General features: G+C 46.4%; 1 protein-coding gene across 45 annotated transcripts in view; it reads right to left on the reverse strand.

The window, feature by feature from the left end:
• Positions 1 to 22070, reverse strand: part of PTPRD (protein tyrosine phosphatase receptor type D) — a 995611-nt gene that overhangs the window by 413761 nt on the left and 559780 nt on the right. For all 45 annotated transcript variants that reach the window (XM_045289116.1, XM_045289153.1, XM_045289139.1 and 42 more), the window contains one exon: positions 21664 to 21832. In XM_045289116.1, the coding sequence (XP_045145051.1) occupies positions 21664 to 21751 (88 nt within the window). In that variant the 5' untranslated portion in view covers positions 21752 to 21832. The remainder of the gene's footprint in view (positions 1 to 21663; positions 21833 to 22070) is intronic.

Consider the following 22070-nt stretch of genomic DNA (forward strand, 5'->3'; position numbering starts at 1 on the left):
ATTAAGCATAGTAAATACTGGCATCAGTTGGGTGAATGAATAGGTTTTTAATCACCTTCGCTCACAGGGGAGGAAAACACAAAAAAACACTCGATGTACTCCAGGGTCCTTATCTGTCACCTCAGCCCACCCCAGCACCACCTTCTCCAATGGGCACTCTACATGCAGGGAGCCAGCAGCACACGCCATGTTTATGGGGGGGCTTTATGTTTATGTAAGTGGATTTGAAGATTATTTCATGGACGATTACAAAACAGCCAACTTCTGACCTGAGGGTCAAAGTATCACAGAGATGAAATGAGGTCCAGAGAGACATGGGGGGAGGCTCCGAGGCACTTAGCAATGAAAGATCCTCCCAGGTAGAACTTCCAGACTACGTCTGCCCTGCCCCAAGCAAGAGAATGGATTCCAAAGCTTTCTGTGGCCCCTCAAAAATGAAAGGGGGCTCTCAAAATAAATGAATGTAATTTACATGTGCTCTTGAATCAACCACGTGGTCAGTGAGAGTCGACCACATGACAGGAACTGTATCGATACACTAAGAACATGGCACAAGGCATGGGTCTGCATAACCACATGCAGGGACTACAAGTGTCATAGCCATGTGACTACATTTAGAAAAGAAATTCAGGTGTTTCAGGCAGTACACAAACCAAAATCACATCTATTGCCTTTGAACTGATTCCAACCCATCACAATCCTACAGGGGACTGCATCACTACCATATGGTTTCTAAGACTGTAAGTCTTTATGGGAGCAGACATCTTTCTCCTGTGAAGTGGCTGATGGGTTGGAACCACAGACCTGACCATGAGCAGTCAAGGTCTTGGCTACAGGACCATCAGGGTGCCTCCAAACGCACTACCATGGAGTCGATGGCTGACTCATAGGGACCCCACTGGATTGGACATAGCTGCCTCTCTGCGTTTGAGACTATAACTTTTTATGAGATACAAAGCCCTTTCTTTCTCTCAAGGAGTGGGCTAGTGGTATCAAACTGCTAACGTTGTGACTAGCAAGCATGAGACTCATGACTACTATGGTACCGGGGCTCCTAGCACAGAGCAAACCCAATGTCATCGAATCATTCTGACTCAGGTCACCCTATACGGCAGAGTAGCCCTACTCGTCAGGGTGTCCAAGGATACAGATACTGATGGGAGTAAGAAGTCTCATTTTCATCCACTGGAGAAATGGTGGATTCAACTGCTGACTTTGAGCTTAACCGTCCAACTCATAGCCCACTATTCCCCTAGTGCTCCTCGCATAGGTAGGGCATCTATAAATTCAGTAATGATGGAAGGCAGTCATGCTGAGCACATGACAAGAGAATAAGACGTGCTCCCTGAAGTCACAGTGGCTGAGGTGAGCCCTAGCTTTCCTATTTACTCAGAGTGGCAGCTAAGGACCTTCCTCACCCCCCTGTGAGCTGTAAGTTTGCCTTCTTTTACAATCGGGCTGAGGAGGCTTTCTAAATCACCAGACTGGTGGAGGGATTGAGTGAGATCCTCTCCAGAAACACAATGAGTCTACATGCTGCAACCATGCCACAGCGAGGCTTTATGTCACCCACACTAGAGCAGTACTTTACTGGTAACAGTGGACAATGTATCCTGGTCATGGTTTTCTTTACCGTCCTTGCAGGACAGCAAACCAAACTCAGCTAAACACATTGTGGCTGAGCTGATTCCAACTCATAGAGGTGCTATCAGTCGGTGTAGAATGGCTTAACTCATAGCGACCCTGGATAGAGTTTCTGGGGCTACACATCAAGAGAGGAACAGAGTAGGCTAGTCCTTCTTCTGCTAGAATTGCTGGTGGGCTTGAACCACCAGCCTTTCAGTTAGTAGCCCCACACTTATGGCAATGCTCCAGGGCTCATTGCCCTAGGCTTTAATGTTGTGAGGTGCCTTTGAGTTGGGTCTTCCTCATAGTGACCCCACGTACAGCAGAATGACGCCACCCAATCCCGCACCATCCTCACAATTTTTATGTTCGAGCCCCATGTTGCAGCCACTGTATTAATCCATCTGTGGAAGGACTTCCGCTTTTTTGCTGCCCCTCCACTTTACCAAGCATGATGTCCTTTCCCAGGGACTGGTCTCTCCTGACAACATGTCCAAAGTTTATGAGGTCAACTCTTGACATTCTTGCCTCTTAAGAGCATTTTTTGCTAGATTTTTTCCGAGACAGACTTGACTGTTCTTGGTCCATGGTAGTTCACGGTACTTTCGAGATCTTTGCCAGCACCATAGTTCAAATGCATTGATTCTTCTTATGTCTTCTTAGTCAATATTCAACTCTTACATGCACAGGAGGCGAGTGTAATGGCCACGGCTTGTGTGGGGATATCACATTGAGGATGCAGGCACACCTAAGGATGTACACCTTTAAGAAGCAGAGTACCACGTCATTCTCCCATGGTGTTGTTGGGGTGTTCAGAGATTTAAGTTAGCAGCCAAGCGCTTCAACCACTTTGTCACCAAGGCCCCAAGCAGGAAGGCAGGCCTCTGAAAATGCTAGCTCTCTCCAGTGTCCTGAGGCAAATATGTACTGAATGCTCTTTAGCAATGAGCATGCTAGGAGTCAAGTCCAGAGGATACAAGAAGCCCACTTTTCAGAACTTATGAGGTATTAAATAAGAATATAATGCGCAACATATTACAGAGCAGATTTTTATTACAAAGTTGTTATTTCTCAGAACTTTACTTATGAAGGCCCGTCTCACTCTTGTGGAACACTTGAGGTGAAGACAAAAATGAGGTTACGCTGACTTGAGGGGAAGACAAAAAACAATCTTGGTATGATTTTAATTCTCAAAGGGCGTGACTTTAGAATAACCCTGCTAGTTTACTTAGGAGAGTTTTGAAATTCCATGTCCTGTCATGTAACTGATGCTTAATATAAAAATGCCTCCCTTTAAAGTATCTCAAGTGTCCAATTCATAATGACACTAGTCATTTTACTATTTAAGCAACATAATTGATTCAACAGTTATCACTGCCAAGTATCTTAACAAGAATGTATCCTGCACATGAATAATCTATTTCATCAGCAAAAGAAAATAATTATCATGGTAATTGAGGAAGTTCATTTGGTTCTAGAACTAGTTTTTTTCAAACGTGCTTACATTATATAACTAACAAGTACTCCTTTTAACCAAACATCTAACCATTACAATATTGTCGAGGGATGTAATTGGTATATTATATATTTCTGTACCTTACTTTCTGTACCTGACTTAAACCTCAATAAATGTACCTTTAAAATAGGCTTGCTTTAATTAGCATATAGCAACTCTCATCCTGAAATGATATTGGATCCTTAAGTGAAACTAATTTGAAGCATAATCTGACATTACCTAAATATAATTACTAAACCTTAAGTGAAAAAAATGAAGATTCTAGAGAACCGATAGACCCCAAACACAGAGAGCACCTGTTTCTAAGCAATAATTCTTGCTGCTGACTGTTTGCCCCAGCCCACCCAGAGCCCCTGGGGAGCCGTCATGAAATACTATTTTCAGAGATGGAGAGCCAACTGGTTGCGGATGAGCCCTGGGCAGCTCGCTCACTCTCTCTTTTTCTCCAGTTCCGTGGCTGCACAAAGGAGACCTGGTGGCACAACAATTAAGCACTTGGTTGCAAAGAAACAAACAAATGCTTCCAACCCACCAGCCGCTCCACTGGAGAAAAGGAGGCTGCAGCTGAGGAAGCCCTCTAGGCAGTTCTTTTCCACTGCTAAGGGGCAGAGCTGACCAGCAGGGCACACGATGGTTCCAGAGACTGACTCACATGACCTTTTCCCCTGACCTTGCAGCAACTTCGTTCAAAGCCATCAATTATTCGAAACAACACAGACGTCCTTCATGGAGTACAAGGGATCAACAAACTGTGAAGGACTACAAGGCGACTGGAGAAGTCCCCAGTTACCACCAGCAGTTCCATTTCTACATCTGACCCTTAGGGGAATCTCTCCGGAAGTCAGGAGGCAGGTGTGGTTCATATCTAACGCTAGTGTATCAAGTATTTGTCTGAGGGTATAGTATACAGTGTACCTTCCTATACATTTCGTTTTTTAAAAAGCAACAAACATTTTCAGATGCAACAGAGCATCTGTAACAGAATAATACAGGACTACTAATAATGTCTAACATGTACCAAAGAAACCATGGCTTATTATTATGAGGCTCTCACTGAACGTCCCTTGACGTTTTAGTATCATTGGCTCTGCAGGGGCTGGTCTGTAATTATAGGTAGCACATCAATTACATCCCATAAACCCAAGGACCGTCTGTCCTACTCAAGCAACCAAAAGGACTGGCTGCAAACGCATGCAACCACCTGGATGGGTCTCAACTGAGTCTTGCTAATCAGTAAAAGAAGCTAAGCTGGAAAGGCTAGATGTTGTCTCTGATCCTCCCTATTATAAAGTAAAACATAGGCAGTGGTCAGCGGGCCACCGGGTCTGAGGGGTAGGAGGAAGAGCTGACCACAGGAGGCAGTGCAGGGATTCCCCAGGGGATAGAATTGCTGAACATAACTCTAGCACGTGATACATAACCATACTCCACAGAGTGGTAACTGCCTATGGATTTAAAAATTCAGCCAGGAAGAGGCAGGGAACTGGGATGGAATGCAAACGGTGACACATCAATCAAGTGCCTTCCAACTGGATTCCACAGCCCTGGTCAGAGATGGGGAAGAAAGGGGCTGTCCTCCAGAATTTGAGGAAATCAGGCTTTAGTCCAAACTCAAAAATGCACTGTCATCAAGTCGGTGCCAACTCACGGCGACCCAGTAGACTGTCGCCGCCCCCCCCCCCCAACAAAAAAGATGTCTATTTCTATAGCCAATGTGTGGTTTGGTTCTTCATGACATGTGACTGCATTTCTTATAGCATAAGATAAAGCATTATGAAAACCACAAAGGTCTTGTAAGAAATATTCACTGGTATGATTTCATGCCGTGTGTCCTTGTCGTCGTCGTCATTGCTACCATCACGAGGGCAGCAGGCCACGAGGAACTGCAACACAACGCGCACACTGTGCTTCCAGGATGCAGGTCAACGGCCACTTCCAAGGCCAAGGACCAGTGAGGGGGAAATGCAGTCATTGCAGAGCAAGGCACCAGAAGTAAACGATAGCTATGTGCTCTTCTAGAGAATATGGACCATGTCCTACTGCTTCAGGCCTTTGGGTGTCAGAAATACCTGAATATAAGCAAATAATATTGGATCTATGATAAGTTAAAACTCCTAGAGATCTACACCTGCAGTGTGTCAGCTTCCCGTTTCTCAACCAGATTCTAAAAGAAAAGTAAACAGACTCAAAGCCACAGCCATCCCCTCAATTGACTCGTTAGCAAATGCTAGAGAACTGAGTAGAACCGCTCCTTTGGGTGTCTGAGACTTTACATCTTGACAGAGGTACATGGCCTCGTCTTTCCCGGGTGGAGCTGAGCTGCCGGTGGATTCAAAACACTGACCTTGTGGTTAAGCAGCTCAAAAAATCATTCACTGTTTAGAATTTCAGGCTCACACAAAGGTCTCCACACTCGGCCCTTCACTGCCCACCCCATCACAGAGAGGTAGCTCTCATTGGGTCCACTGTGACTCAAAGAGTCCTTATGTTCAACAGAACAAAGCTGTACCTGGTCCACCATCACCCTCAAGATCACCAGCATGTTGGATGCATCACTGTGACTACTGACCCTCCTCGAGTTCGCTCTAGAACTCCAAACCCTCGGCTTGGCAAACGATCTTTCTAAAGGTCTGCTTGGGTAGCTCCGGTGGTACACAAGGCAAGCACTGGGTGGTAACTACAGTGTCAGGAGATCCCACCTACAAGCTGTTCTGAGAAAGGCAAATGAGAGTTATTTGCTAGCACAGAGACACGGCCTGAGAAATGCTATGCAACCATTCTACTCTTGTCTTCTAAGGTCTCCACGAGTCAGAATCCATCAGACGGCAGTGGGCTTGTTGGGTTTTTTTTCAACGACTTGCGTAATGCAAGCCAACTGGGCAATGTTGTGTTGTGATTTATAGAGTTTGCGGGTTCATTTGTAGAAGTACATCAACATCAGGCATTTCTTTCTAATAGTCTGGAAGCTCCACTCAAAACACGTCTACCTTGAGTAATCATGTTGGCATTTGAAATACCATTGGCCGACTCCCATCATCATAGCAACATTGGAGCCAACATGGTAGAAGAGAGAGACTGACAGCCTGAAGTTGGCTTACATACGTGCACATCTGCACTGGTATATGAAACAGAGAGGCATGCGAGAGCCACAGAAGGCAGCAGTCTGGTCTCGTGTGTGTGTGTGTGTGTGTGTGTGTGTGTGTGTGTCTGTAATTTTAACAACTCAACTGCCATTGAGTCAATGTTGACTCCTAGAGGCACATAGGACAGGTAGACGAATCCCTGCAAGTTTCTGAAATGACAGCTGGTTTTACGGGCATTCTTTCCCAGGTGGTAAGGCCGGCGGTTTCCAATTCCCAACTTTGGGAATCACAGCCCACTGAGGACCCACTTTGCCACCTGGGATCCCTGGCCCTCTTATACTCCACAATAATTCTTCAGGGCATCACAATACCACTGAGGACTATCTTGTAAATATTTTGAATAACATTCCTCATTTGCGGTACTCCAGTGACAGGCAAGCCTTGGGCTTCATTTGATCTGCTTCATACTGAGCAGCACATGGTGCCTTCCAGAGTGACTTCCAGGGCCACTGAGAAAGGGAGGCTGCCTCAGTCTTCAGACAGTTAGAAATTCATTTTCACCGAGATCGCTTATTACCCAGAAGATAGTGTGGTAGGAAATTCCCGTTTCTGCTCAGCTGCTCACTTGGGCAGTGCCCTTGTGAGCATGATCTTTGAAATGCTAATTCACTGGCTGAACAACTGTCCCTCTGCTCTTTATCCTGCAACATTCCAAGGCTTCCCATTGGGTAGCCCAGCAGACCCTGGGAGAGAAAGGAGTTCCAGAAACTCCAGAGGACTTGGCTCCAGGGGACGGATGAAGCCAGGCGGAGGGAGAGGAGGCCCTTTTGCCCAGCCTCAGGCTAAGAGGGCCACCTGAGGGTCTCAAACCTGGCACTGTTACAGCAGACAAAGGAGGAACTAGGGAACATAAATGAATAATGCATCATCCCCAATTCATATTCACCCCAAGCCTCTCCATAATTGCAGTTAAAGTACTTTAAATGTGTCCTCCTACTTTACATTTTAGTGAGAGATACCAGGTAATGGAATCCATTCTCTAATTCACTTTCCACAAACAGAATGTGCCAGAATGTTTGCTGCTGGCACTTTGCTAAATTTTCCCTCTATTGTGACTGTGGGGGAAAGGTTGAGAGATGCTGCATGGGGGAATGTGGGGTCTCTGAGTTCTATGCATTCCTGTGGAAACCTAAGAAAGAGAAGGGAAACTTGTGGTCCCCACCTAGTGATCCCAAAGGTATATTTTCATTGGTCCAGTGTTATTGTTGCTCAGCTGTTTTTAAGTCAAGCCAATATGTGAGCGTTAGGGACTTTGGACAAATAAATCTGGATGCCAAGCTCCTCTAGAGAACTCAGGGCCCTGCATTACCAGTAGGCAAGAGACTGGGCTGGGCATTTCAATCTGCCCAGAAGTTGAGCCCGCCCTCTTTGGTGATTGAATTTGCTTCCACAGTGGTGCAAATAGTTAAGCATCCTCTGTGCTAAAGCAAAGCCTGGCAGCTCCAACTTGTGTTGTATTAACCAGTATTCTCCATTTTCTACCTATGCTGTAATATGAAAAATGATTAAAGGGATTTTTAAAGGAGAAATGCTCAGGGTAGAGCTTTTCACCAGGACATGCTACAAGTTATTTCAGGCAGCTAACACCTGCCCAAAGGGCATCTTCACTGTGAAGCTCAAGGTGAAGGTATTCAGCTTAAGCTGAGTGTCTGCAAACCCAGCTCCTCCAATTAAGTGCCCAGCGGCACACCACTCCACAAGCCAGCCTCCTGCCACAAAGCACTCAGCTTTACTTGCTCCATGGGCTGGGAAGCCCACCATTCTGTTCCATGCTCTTGGCCCTGGTTCTGCTGCTGCTCCTCTGATGTCACAGCTGTTGTCTGGAACCAGAGGGTTCCCTGAACAAAGCGCAGGCTCCACTCCCTGCTCTTGCTTCTCAGCGAGCTCACTTTACACCCAGCAGTGAGCATTCCAGTGAATGTGCTTCACAATTACTCACAGGTGAATCCTATCAATATCTCTCCCTCACACCCCTCCCATCTTCTGACCAGACACATGCTGGAAGAGACCATTCGGTAGGAGTTAGAGATTTTGACTACAAAAACCACCTTAAATAATTCACTGCCCCTGTATAACTTAGCCAACTTTTTCATGGGAGTAAAACCCGATGGCCTGCCCTCACCTGTTCATTTTACAGTAGCCTCTTCAACCTTCAGTAAATCTCTCCCTCCACATACTGCCAGGAACCTATTGAAGCTGCAAGTTGGCCACATCACTTTACAATTTTTACTGGCTTCCCCAGTGCAGTGGTTGTCAACCTTCCCAATGCCAAGGCCCTTTAATACTCATGCTACACCACCTCATGCTGTGGTGAACCCCCCCCACCCCACCCCCGCCCCCTGCAATCATAAAAGTATTTTCGTTGCTACTTCATAACTGTAATTTTGCTACTGTGATGAAGCAAGAATGATGTGTTCTGTAATTGATAAAGGACCCTTTGGTGTCCCTTGGCTGAGGCAGTCCTGAGGAGTTCAGAAACAGTCCTCCACACTCCATGGTGGTTGCTGCCACTTCACACCAACTGTCACACTCCTCCACCCTGAAATAAACATACCCATTTGTCTTCTTCTGTGACAAGCAGCCAAGATTCCAGTTTAATCCAATGAGTCCCAGTTCTTCCAACAACACTAAACAACTCCGCTCCCTAGGAGTTAGGCCCTTCGTGTGTCAGCAGAAACGTGAGCCTGCTAAGAGCGGCCAAGACAGGCTAACGATCATTGGTCCTTTACCTTTCCCCAGGTGCAGCAGGGATTCCAAGGGAAATCAATTGCCCACGGGCTCCCTCCACTCACGGAGAAGGCTTTCCACTGGGCTGACATCCTGGGTCCTAACTGGTGTTCTGAGCATAGCTGTCAGATCAACGATGCTCCTTATTTCAAGTCAGCACCTGCTCCGGATTTGTAAGCATGGAGGACACCTGGACAAAAGTCCACGTTCATGCCACTGATGAGATCAGATTCGCCATGACGTTGCTGCTTCTGCCCATCTTTATGAAACAGTCTCACAGGCGGGGACCCAGGATCACAAATCTGTTCCCTTTCCAATCTTCCCTGCCAATGGAACACTTGCTAGCCCCTTCCCCTCCACCCGTCAACGTCAGGTCTTCCTAGCTCCAAACGCCAGGCTCCCAGGGTCAAGGAGACTCTCCCACGGCTAGTGAATTATTCATTTTTCCGGAGTTTGCGATTGGAAGTGGCACTAACAGCTGAGGATCTGAAGCAGCCCCTAAAGACACAAGCACGGTGACAGGCAACGCTTGTCCCTGCATAAATTCTGAAGGTGGAGCGCTAATATGGGTCGCTGTGTATCAGGAGAGGTGCCCGTGAACTCCTGTCATCTAATGAATCTCTAATGAATCTGTTCCAAAATAACACGGCGAACAAAGGAGGGTGCTAAAAGGGGCTAATCAAACTCATCTCTTGCCCTGAAATGGATTCTCACCGGGTTAGGACAGGGTCCTCTGCCGATCAGCATTCTCCCCTACCCTGGTGGGCTGGCAGCTGAGGCGCAGAGCCCAAGCTGACACTGCACTTGGCTGTCAACAGGGCTCTATGGAAACCAGCCACACCCACCCACTTAGCAAAGGTCTGGCAGCTTTCTCGCTGTAACAAGACAGAGATCACAGGAGTGGCTACCAAGCCTAGAGGGTTTATGATTTGACCGGTGACAGAACATATTGGCCAACTCCTGGCCCTAAGGAATGCAGACTGGGTAAAACGGAGGGATTTAATCTGACTCTACCACCGTGCCCCTCCCTCCACCGAGGACTACAATTCAGTGTGGTATCGTCCCCCGGCCCCTGTTGAGAGTCCTAGACGAGAAGGATGGTGTACAGCACTACAGCTGCCAGGCGCTTGCTCCTCAAGCAGATAAGGGCTGCATTTTGAGGATCATAATCACCAGGCATTTGAATTCTTTATCGCGATGCTCCAAGCCACCCCCAAACTTGCTGAAGGCAGAGACGTCTTGGCACACGAGTGAGTCCCCTGGCTTGAGAGGGGTGACTCTTCCCTTGACCCACCTCAGTCACTCGTGGCTTGTCCTCGTCAAGAGGTGGCTGAAATGGGGAGTAGGAAGCCAAGATGGTGTCACTCACACGCAAGCATCCCTGGTAGTACTATATTCCACAGAGGGACCCCCGCCCCCAAGCAAAAATACAAGAGGAGTTTGTGGTCACTCGGTACTGAGCCAGGTTCTCAGGATCAGTTTTCCAACAGTGGGTGCTCCCTTCCAGTCTGCGAGTCCCAGCAGACAGATCATGCGCACAGTACCTCCGACAGCTCTTCGTGGTTTTGCACTGAACAGACCACAGTCTAGTGTACACAACTTTTAAATGCCCGGTCACCAACTATGTCCTGGCTCTCACTTTATCGTGATAATCCATTACAGTGGTGGTGTGGGCTAAACACTCAAACTCACTGCCATCGAGTGGATGCCGCCTCAGAGAGCCCACAGGATAGAACTGCCTCTGGGTTTCCCAGACTAACTTTTACAGGAATAGAAAGCCTCATCCACCTCTCTTGGTGCCGCTGGGGGTTCCCAAACTCCTGACCTTGTGGAGAACAGCTCACTTTGTAACCCAGGACCCGCAATATCTCCAAGGTCAGCGTGTGTCGTCTGGCTCCTCGTCCGGAAGGGCTCTCACCCTAAGGGGCTAGTTGAGGCATCCCTTCAAGATGGCAGCTGGGTCTCCCTCTGCGATGATTCCAGGTCCCCAAGAGTGAGCTCCTCTTACAGACTGGGCACAGGGCCAGCACAGCATTATTTCTGCACCACATTTACCAGCAAGTGCTGGGACCAACTCGTTGTCCAAAGGAGGAAGCTGCCTCCACCTGGTGAGAGGAGCGGAGAGAGTTTGGCCAGGCTCTCCACGGAGCCAAACTGTCATGATAAGGACGCTGACACATCAGGCTTAGGGCACTGAGACTTCAAAGGCAGACTTCACCACTAACAATATAGAGTACCAAACCAGCATTATAGCAACAAGACCCATGAAAATGAGGCAGGTGAGTGTTTTCTGTATATTGAGTCAATCACCTTTAAGATATTAAAAGATTAAACAAGCAAGCAGAGGGGAGACGGAGCAAATCCAAGACCCAAAGGGCTCTCCAAGGGACCAGAAGAAGATGCTAAGGAGACAAGTGTCTTTCTACAGAGCTAACAAAAGGACAAAGCCTTCTCCTAGAACTGGTGCTCAAACTAGAACTTCTGGCCTCCTGTTTGTTACCATCATCCACACGTGGTCTTCTGGGGGTCATCTCACAGGAGACCTGAGACAGCTATACATCTCGTTTTCACCACCTCCTCTTGGGAATGCCTTCCTGAGAAGTTCAAGCTGAGACTGGTGACTCAAATCACTGTCTAATCACAATGCATGTATCTAGTTACACGAATCTGTGGGGTGTTTATGGGCTGGTAGGGTTTTGACAATCGTTGGCCCTTTTCTTCATCCAGGTTAAATGCCCTCAGCGATGCCTTCCTTGACATGCCCGTGCCTCGTATTATTCTCACATCATCAAAACAAAACAGAGTAATTCAGCGTCATCAAGTCATTTACAACTCACAGCAACCCTACAGGACAGAGTAGAAATTCCTGTGGGTTTGAGACTGTAAACCCTTCCAAGAGTAGCAAAGAACTACTTTCTTCCTACAGAATGGGAGGTGGTTTCGAACTGCAGACCTTATGGTTAGCAGCCCATGATGCCAAGCTCTCATACCATGATGCCCTGTTTTATTCTCTCAAGAGCGTCTGTCATCCTCATCTGAGCTCACACAGGGCTGATTATGGTTTGGTTTAGGTTTTGTTCAAAATCTCACCTTCCCATTCTCGGGCCAACAGGGATATAAATTCTGTGAGAACAGGCCCATGGGGTCTCAGCTTGTCTAAAACACAGAAGAGGAATTTTCTCAATGAAATACTATTACTTTTAAATGAAATGTTTGGCTTCAGTTTACTTTTCAAGGATAAACATATAAATTAAAAAGTTTCATTCTAGCCACCTGAGATCCTGATCGTTTAAATGTGTAATGGCCTTTTTAGTGAAAAATGAACAGAGGCCATTTATATTTTCCCCTCGCTTTATAAGCAATTTATATTTTACTCCCTCCCTCCTTTACAAGCAATTTAAACATTAACAAAAGAAAACAAACAAAAAAAACCTTGACGTAAAGAAAAATGACTGAACTATATTTGGTTTAATAGGGTTGTTATACTTTCTGAAGTTTTAGCTAGAAGTGATGGATTATGCCTCTTTGTAAAGCTAAAGATGTAAGTACTTAGTATATTTCATGTCTAATTTAATAACTGGTGTAAAATAATTTTAATGATACTATCTCGTGACTTTCTGAAACCCATCATAAACTGCAAAGTGAATTTCAACTTTTGTCAAAGGGCAAAACTAAATAGCCATATCTTCTGTAGGAAGGTATAAAACTTTCACCACAATTTTAATCTGACTACTAAACCACATTTTTAAAAATATTTTAAATTAACAATAAAGTGACTGACTATACAACTATCTGAATTTTGACAGTGAAAGGGTAAACTTATAAGAAAAAGCAGTAACGTATTTTTAGGGGAAAAAAGATAATGTCAGGTGAAAAGGTTCCTTATAAGGAACTGAATGTGTGTGCAGGCCTTTCTTAGCTGGGTTTGCTTCTTCCATTCCAAATTATATTAACCTGCTGCTGGTCACAGTCTCCCTGGAATCCTTAATTCCCGGCTGTGGGGGAACCAGCCACGACAGTTCCTTCAGTTCCAGAAGACATCAGATTATCCTTTGGGGACTAATGAGGAGGCTCTATTTTTGCCCCTAATAAGCTCTCAAACTTTCTCAGGGATAGTTCAGTTCACTTCTATCCATTGATCAGTTAGTAGCTGGATGACTATTACCTCAGATTACTACCCATACGATGAAATGCAATGGATTGGTACAACTCACCAAAACCCGACTACAGTCTTCCTTTACTGACTATGCTGTACCTATGTGGATGTGCAGGTCTTGATAATGAACTATGCTTGTGTCATGTGTTATCATGGAAAAAAACGGTGTGTGTGTGTGTGTGTGTGTACGGGGGGAGGGGGTGTTACAAGGAAACTCCCTGGACAACGGTGGCAACTTCCCATGAGTTGAACACGCTGTTTCGAAAAAAATGTTAAAATAATAGACAGAGCACTCCCACTCAGGACAGTTTCCTCTTACTCCTCTGAAGAGCGAAGTGTTTTCCTCCGGTTTCTTGTCTCCTGGCAGTTATCAGACTTTTTCAAATATGAGGATTGAGATTCACATTAAATGTTTGGACTTTCAGGCCTTCAGAGGCAGGGCCATCTCTTATCACGTATCCCCAGGAACTAGTTTGCTCCCTCCCTGACACAGAATATATGCCCAGTACACACAGGATACAGGTCCAGCCCACGTTACCTTGGCAACTAGCTCCCTGCCTGGCACAGGATACATGTCCCATAGGAATTTGTTAAAAACTAGTGGATGCTCACAAGACGGCAGCTCGTGGTGGGTCCTGAGTGTCACAGAACAGCTGCTGGCCTGGGGGCTTTCCTTGTGGATGGCTTTCAGGAATAGGTGACAATGTTTGTCTTCTGTGGAGTCACTGAGAAGACTGGAGCCTCCACCCTTTCAGTCAGGAGTGAAATACCTTAAGCAGGGAATCCTACCTACTAGAGCCCAGAAGGTCAGCAGTTCCAAACCACCAGGTACTCCTGGGAGAAAGACGATGCTTTCTACTGCCATAAACGGTTACAGTCTCAGAAACTCCACTGGGAAGTTCGACCCAGTCCTACAGGGTTTCCATGAGTTGGAATCAACTACCTGGCAGTGAGTGCCTATTCACTAAAACAAAACCACTACTGAACGTTGACCTGGGCTCTCGGTGACGCTCTAGGACACAGCAGCACTGCTAGCTACATCTCTGGGGCTCTACAGCTTTACTTGAGCCAGCTGGTGAGTTCCAACTGCAGACCTCCCGGTTGATGGTCTGGGGACTTACCCCACTGTGCCACCATGGACGCCCGAGCATTTACTAAAGACATGAAGGAGCCAATCAGCCAAGTCCTTTAGAATCAAGAGCATATTTATGACTCATATTTACATTTTTACAATTTTCAAAGGAACTGCTCAAAGGATGAGATTAATGGGACAATAAATATCAACAGAGATCAAAACAAAGATGCTTCTAATTTAGAGATGAGGGGAAAAAAGCATAATGGGGGCTAACACTCAGTGAGGATTTAATTCTATTGTTCAAATGGCTTTACAAGCATGCCTTCCTTTAATCTTCCTGATCACCACAGAAATGTCGGTGCTTTGCTAACCTTCACCTGGCAGAGCTGTGGAGGCCTATGGGAGCTTTCTAACTTGCTCATGGTCAGAGTCCCTGGGCAACAGATATGAGGTTTGGGACCAGCCATCCAACTCCTGAGCCCAGAATCTTAAGTGCTCCTTTTGTTGTTGTTGGGCCTCGAGACAGTTGGGAAATATCTCCTAAGAAATTCCAGGAGGGTGAGCTATGATATTTGATAATGGATGACAAAATGGTAGGGAACTGCACTTGAAAAAAGCATTTGAACCCTACCGTTTTGTACGCCAAGTTTCCAAAGAGCAGATACACATGCACGTATGCTCACTCATGCATGTGCATGTGTGTGTGCACGCGCCCACGTTTGGGGAAAGAGGACAAGAAGGGAAGCAAACTGAGAAGACAAAGCACAATGGGCCAGGCTCGGATCACCAATGGCTCTAAATTTCCTCCCTTCACCCGGGCTGTCTGCCTTTGGTCTTTCAAGTGGGTGGTACTGGCTTGGGATTCCTCAATTCAATGAGCAATAGGACCAGGAGGAACTGACCGCAAGTTCAGCTGAATGTCTCTAGCAAACAGCAGCCAAGTGAGGGAGATGAAAGTAACTAATGGGGGAAGGGGGGGAGGTGAGGAGCCCAAGTGTGGTTGCTGGCTGACAGCTAGCTCACAGGAATGTTCGCTACTGTCCCACCCTCTGAGTTCAGGCTCTCATCACAAACAGATCAGAAAGAACATGTGTCACATGACCGGTTCAAAAGGACCAGCAAGTCCCACTGCACTCTGCAGGATGCTTGGAAAGGCACTTTTCCACCAGGAGCAGATTCGGACTCAGGACAGGGTAGAGATTCTGCAACTACAGTGAACCCTCGTTTATCGCAGTTAATCGGTTCTAGACCCTACTGTGATAAATGAAATTCCGCGAAGTAGGATTACTTATTTGTAAATCAAATATTTTTGTAGTTAGAGCATAGAGGACATGAAAAAACACCCTTTAGTCACCATTACACTCGTATTACCCAATTAATTAAACGAAAAAGGGAAAATACAGTAAAACATTTTGGACGTTACAATTAACATTTATTATTTATTATATTATTTATGGCATCAAGCGTGTACAGTATGAGCCAATCAGTGGCAGTAATGACAGAGCATGCGCTGTTACGCAAAAACCGCGATAGAGTGAAGCCGCGGAAGTCAAAGCGCGAAGTGGCGAGGGTTCACTGTATATGTTAAGCCCCGCAAACTCCACAAAAGGCTGTCTCTTGTCTCCAGGGCCCCTCCAGCAGACACCTAAGTGGATGTCTTCAACAAGCAGTTCTTTTCCCCCCTCTCAGTCAAAAGACTGAAGTCCAAATTCAGGGTGCTGGCTCTATGGGGTGGCTTTCTCTCTGGCAGTGCTGGAGGAAGGCTCTCATCTCTTCTTTGCTACTGGGCGAACTTCATGTGGCATCATCCCCCACGCACACCCTCCACCCCATTCCTCACGACAGAAGGTCTCAAAACACACCCTCTTTATCCTGCCCCATGAACATCACACACATACAACCTATTGCCACATGGGACTGCAACCTCAGGCATAAAGGCTGAGATTTCTAAGATACATGTTGAGGGGGAGGTGCACACATCAGTCCACAAACCAAACCAAACCAAAGGCACTGCCTTCTGGTCAATTCCAGGTGCCCGAGGGACAATGGGACAGGCTAGAACTGGCCCTGTGGGTTTCCGAGACAGTCACTCTAGGGGAACAGAAGCCTCAGGGCAAAAATAACAGGGACGGGCTGAGAGATCAGTGGCATCGCTGGGATGTTTTCCCTGCAGCAGACAGCTGGCTGGTGCTAATTTGGAGACTTTGGAGAGAAGGGAGGAAGGGCAGAAAGAAGCCCGGCTTTTATTTTGCCACACCTCAGTACATTCAGCAAACAGGACCGCGAGGCTGGCGTAGTTCAGCATGCCTGGCCTTGCCCTTGCACTCCACCATCAGTCTTTCTCTTCTGACTAAAGGAATCACCTCGCTATCCTTCCCAGGGGCACATGCCAAAGGGTCTCTAACCCAAGACCTGGGCTAACCAGAAGGCCTTCAAGCTTTGCAGAGATAATAATTTATGTTCTATACAATTCAGTTCACCCATTTAAAGTGTACCATTCAATGTACCACTAGTAGTATCATCATCCCAAACTAAGTTTAGAACGGTGCCATCGTCCCAAGCAATTTACCATTTTTAATATGGTTAAATAGTTCAGAGTTGGGGGAGGGGGCTATTCATAATCTAATACAAAAATGAAAAGACACTTTTAATCAGATGTGACTGTCCCCTGTGTGACTTGGCTGTGTCTGCTGGAAGCTATGTATTTTCATGACATCAGGAAGGCAATTCTCTCCCTGTCTAATTTCATTCTGGAAGGTCTCCTACATTGACCTGGGCTGCTTCTTCATTGTGGTCTCTAAAAAACACAAATGAAACCACGTGGCAAACCCTTCCAACCCCAGCTCTGCCCTGGTCCTTTACTTCTTTATCTTTTCCTATCGCTTCCATTATTCTGATAACCCCTGATTCCAACCACAGCCACCGCTCTCCAACTGGCCAAGGGTGCCACCATCCCTGCTTCTATGAAAGTGGCTTAGAGTAAATATGGCAAGCTCCCCCCACTCTCAGCAGGTGAAGAAACTCCACGAGAAAACCAATAGTCCAGAAAGATGCAAAGCCTATTGGACATTGCTTTTAAATGGGTAGTTCTAGAAGAGGTTTTTCGAAACTTTTTATTCCCCGCAAAAGCTAAACTCATACCTACTCTGCGTTGTTCACATTCAGAGGAAGCTTCAGTGCAGGGGCAAGGACTTGTAAGGTTTTCTTTGTAGAGAATCAAGGCGGGTTGGGGGTGTGTGTGTGTCAGAAGGTGAGGTGACAACATGGCTTTATCAACCACACAGACTGTGCTACCTGGTGGGTCAACACAGACCCATCTCAGCCCAGTATTAAATACAAGTGTATTAAACAGAAACTGTTCCTGGGTATCTGTGAATGATAATGAAACAACATCTGATATTTATTGTACACCTCCTATGTGCTATCTTCTGATCTGTGTTAAACATCGGGTCATTTAATCCATATCAAATACCAAGAGGAGGTACTAACATCAGCGGCACCCACTTTTTAAAAAAATCATTTTGTTGGGGGCTCGTGCAACTCATCACAATCCATACATCCATCCATTGTGTCAAGCACGTTTGTACATTTGTTGACCTCATCATTGTCAAAATATTTTCTTTCTACCTGAACCCTTGGTTTCAGCTCCTCATTTTTCCCCTCCCCCCCCACACCCCCACCAGCTCATGGAGCAAGGATATGCTCCTGGATATGAAGTGGAGGCTGATGTTACAAATCCCAATCCAAACTCTAGCTTTTCAGCTCACCCTCAAACCCCTCCCAGGTTCTCCCTCAGGAAATGAGAGGGAATGGGGCTCACACAGCACAGAGGAGGTTGATTCTTTCTCTAATGCCCAGGAAATCAAGGAGAGCTACTGGATAGAGGTACATACTGATAATATTAATATTGTTTAGATTAGACAGACACCAAGCATGTGTGAAGGGGTGATAGCCAAGGCTTCTTAAGAGTAGTAAGGAAGCCAAAATGATGGTTTGTTTACCAGATGGGTGAACTAAACCACTTGACCAAGTACTGTATGTACTCAAGTATAAGCGGACCCAAATATCAACTGAGGCACCTAATTTTACCACAAAGAAACACATTTAAAATGTGCTGGGAAATGGCTTATACATGATTAGATGTATAAGTTACCCTTGGTAAACTATCAAGGGTTGTGTTTATAATAGACCTTCAGAGCCAATCAGAGAGGCTAGGTGGAACAACTCCAAAGTAGAAGGGAACACCACACTGTCAGCAATTTAATTCATTGGATTAAAACTGGGCTAGAAGAAGAAGGAGCTACTAGCTATTCCTTGGTCTGCTGCTAGTTTAAATTAAAAATAAGTAAATAAAATAATTAACTAACCAGCCCTGATAGCATGGTGGTTACACACTGGGCTGCTTACCACCAGGGGCATGGTTTGAAATCAACAGTGCCCTCCTTGAGAGAAAGACGAAGCTTTCTACTCCCATAAAGAGATATAATCTTGGGGCAGTTGTCTCCTATCCTACAGGGTCATGGTGAACGGGAACTGACTAGATGGCAGTGAGAGTTTGAGGAAAACACGGGCATTCTACACATGAAAGACAACTACCAGTAGCTATAGTGGACACTCAATGGAAAGAAAACGTGGCACCGCCTAATATCCTGCTTCTGTGGAATTAGAGTCCATCAGATCCTTAATCAGAAAACCTGAACCTTCTTGTAGGACCAGGAGATGCTCTATCCGGGAGTTATGCTGAGCTTTTCCTGAGGCCGCAGCTCTGTCATGTCTCCACACAGCCAAGACACAATCAATTATCAAATCCCGACTCATGAGAAAGAAAGAAACAATCAAAATGCATTCAAGCTTTCAAGCCACGGGAATGAACAGAACTGAGAGCCATGCTTTCAACTGGCTCTGTCAAACTACGACCAGGTTTTGGAACTGGAAGAGCCCTCGGATGAAAGCCAAGTGCAGGAGTGACACGCATGTGCTACTAAAGGCACAGGGAATGCTACCAGCAGCCCACCTAAGGGAAGCCAAAGCCATGCTGCCTGTGCGATGGCGAAGGAATCACTGTTCACACCAGCGGTGCTTAGAGCTGCATGTGAAAAGAAGGCAAGGGCTTGATTTCATAGCTTGATTTCAGCTAGAAGCCGCGTACCATTTGCTCTCTAGGCTGTCCTCAGTGACCAGAATGGTACCACCCGCTCTAGACACCCTCCAGGACATGACTCGCGGATGCTCGTCCAGCTAACTATGGCTCGCTCCCCCTTCCACCTGCAACTCTCAGGATGCACCTGCTCTGCCAGCAGCAGTCACAGGACTCACTTGAGGGAACAGCTACTAAATCAAGGCTGAGGAGACAAGGGCAGAAGTAAGGCAAAATTAATTTGGCGAAGCAGCAGCTGCTTCCTGTTTTAGCTACCACGGAAAAACTCAGGGACTAGGAGAGAACGGAGGTGCTATGTCGGACTGCACCTTGAGCGGGAAAGCAGGTATGCCAGGACAACATAATATGGGAACCATCTTAACAGAGCCCTTGGGGTTTCGTGTGCTGGACCATACCATATAAAGAGGGTGGTGGGGAAGGGGCTGGAGGAGAGGGAGCAGAAGAAAGGGAGAGGATGGCGAAAACCTGTGACACCTTCTTTTTACAGAATCGTGTTTTCACAGACCGCACGCCCATGTGCCAAGTGCATATACGAATGCATGGGAGGGGGTGGGTGGTTGGCCAAACCAGCATCATGCACATGTTATCTGCATAAAATATGGTACTTATTCCCCAAACCTTCACATCTGCTCATCACGTCCCAGCAGAGGACGGAGCTCTGTCAGCGCTGCTCCCCAAGGCAGACTAACTTCGGTGGTCTAGAACAAAGTCCACTAACGCTAACAGATCTCCAGATATCACCTGATCCCAAAGTGGGTTTCCAGGACCTTAGACACTTTGGCCAAAAATTAAATTGTCAAACAACATTTTTTTTCCCTACCGTGGCCAAAATGGGGGGAAGAGGTGGAGAAGGGGGTAAAGCCATCTGCCTGCTATGTTTTTTTAATGAAATAAATACAAATTTCAACCTTAAAATAGGTTTTGGCATAACCTACTTTAAAATAACAAGCGTGTCTTCACATTTGGGCCTTTTCTCGGTTAACTATGTGCTGGCATTAGCCAAGACAGGCCGGGGCTTCACCTTAAATCAACACTCCCTCGGTGCTAACTTGGAGACTCTGTACATTCTATACCAGAGTGCTCTTGTTTTTAACACATGCTTGTTTCATACACACCCATATTGGTAACACACATATGAATGTGAATGTGCAAGTGAAAGTACATATCACACTTTGAAAACCTTTCTTTAAAAATCAGCACTTCTACTTACACAAGGAAATTGGCTGCAACTGAGGGAATTCATGTCAAAATGCAATTAATAGGTAAGGGCTAAGCTGACACAAGATCCTGGTCTTGGAAACATCCTTCCTGCAAGTCAAATTTAATCTCTCTGAGAGAGTCATTGGAGGGAAAAGTTAATGACGACAGATGTTACACATTTGAATACCACCAGGGGACTCCCAAGGAGATGGCCAACTCTCAGATGAACTCAACTGCCACCAAGACACCAGACCCATCTGTGTAGACGAGCCCCAGACGTGCCCTGTCTCCTGCCCCACCACTTGCCCAAAAGGCCAGGGGACAGATGGAAAAAGTAAACACTTGTAAACATGATAGACCTAATGATGCCCTAATTACAAGGGAGATAGTATCCTCTCATTAATTGGCAAGTTAATTGACCGGGAGTCCCAGTTTCAGAAATCAAGTCCAATAGCCCTATCTTTGATAGCTGATCTCCACAGCTTTCTCCTCACACGTAACACACCCTTCATCCAGCCACAAAGCTGTCAGTTCTGCTTGATTTGTAGGAACACTGTACTCGACGACAGCTGTCGGAAACAGTACATTACAACAGCTGCTGTGACAGCTACAAGGGGCTTGGAAGTTTAATTGGGCTCAATGTGACATTGTGCATTTTTCTAAACATAGGAATATCCACAAAACAGAGACATTTCCAGTGGATCTAAACAAAGTTGACTCATAGGCACACTACCACCAGGTAAACCTTCCTGTTCGAGTTATCTTGAGGCTCCCCTAATACTTTGGCCACCAGGTTGGTGGGATTACCAGAGGGGGTAGAGGGAGACAAACCCTAGGAGCAGTTATATGCACAAGAAAAGGGGCATTAAGCAGGAGAGGAAATCAAAAGGAAGTCAGGTCAGCAATCCCTTTCAAAGGCTGGCTGGTGGCCAAGGAGGATCCCACAGTGTCTCAGGATTTACTTCCAAAGGAAATGTATTCAGAGGCCCGGAGCCTGGTGCCAACTGCCAAGCAAACCATTCATTAGAGCTACCACCCCCCAGAGACCTGAGACTGGCTTACTCTCAGCCTGGGCGCGGAGGAAGAAGGCAAGCAGCAGTAGCAGCAGCAGCCGGACCATGGGTGCCATCCTGCAGCGTGGCAGCAGCATGCTCAGGCCACAGGGGAGCAGGGCCTCAGAGGCTGCAGGGCGTCTGTCTGTCAGAGACTTCAGCTGGAACTCTTTCAGAGCCTGGGAGGGGAGAGGCAGAGGGAAGGGGGAAGAGAAACAGAAAAGACACTTTAGATTTCTCACTCTCTCCCCCAGTTCCACCACCACCACCACGAGGGTCACAAGCCACTATGACTACACAAGACATCTTAGATGGGATGCTGTCGCTGGGAAAATGTCGGAGCCCTGGGGTTCTCGGGTTCCCATCCTCAGGCCATATGAAAGCCGACCACCTTGCGTTTCCCTCTGTTTGTGCTGC

The sequence above is a fragment of the Echinops telfairi genome, unplaced genomic scaffold, assembly GCF_000313985.2.
Source record: "Echinops telfairi isolate 266 unplaced genomic scaffold, ASM31398v2 ScPeMD7_25;HRSCAF=90, whole genome shotgun sequence".
NCBI lineage: Eukaryota > Metazoa > Chordata > Mammalia > Afrosoricida > Tenrecidae > Echinops > Echinops telfairi.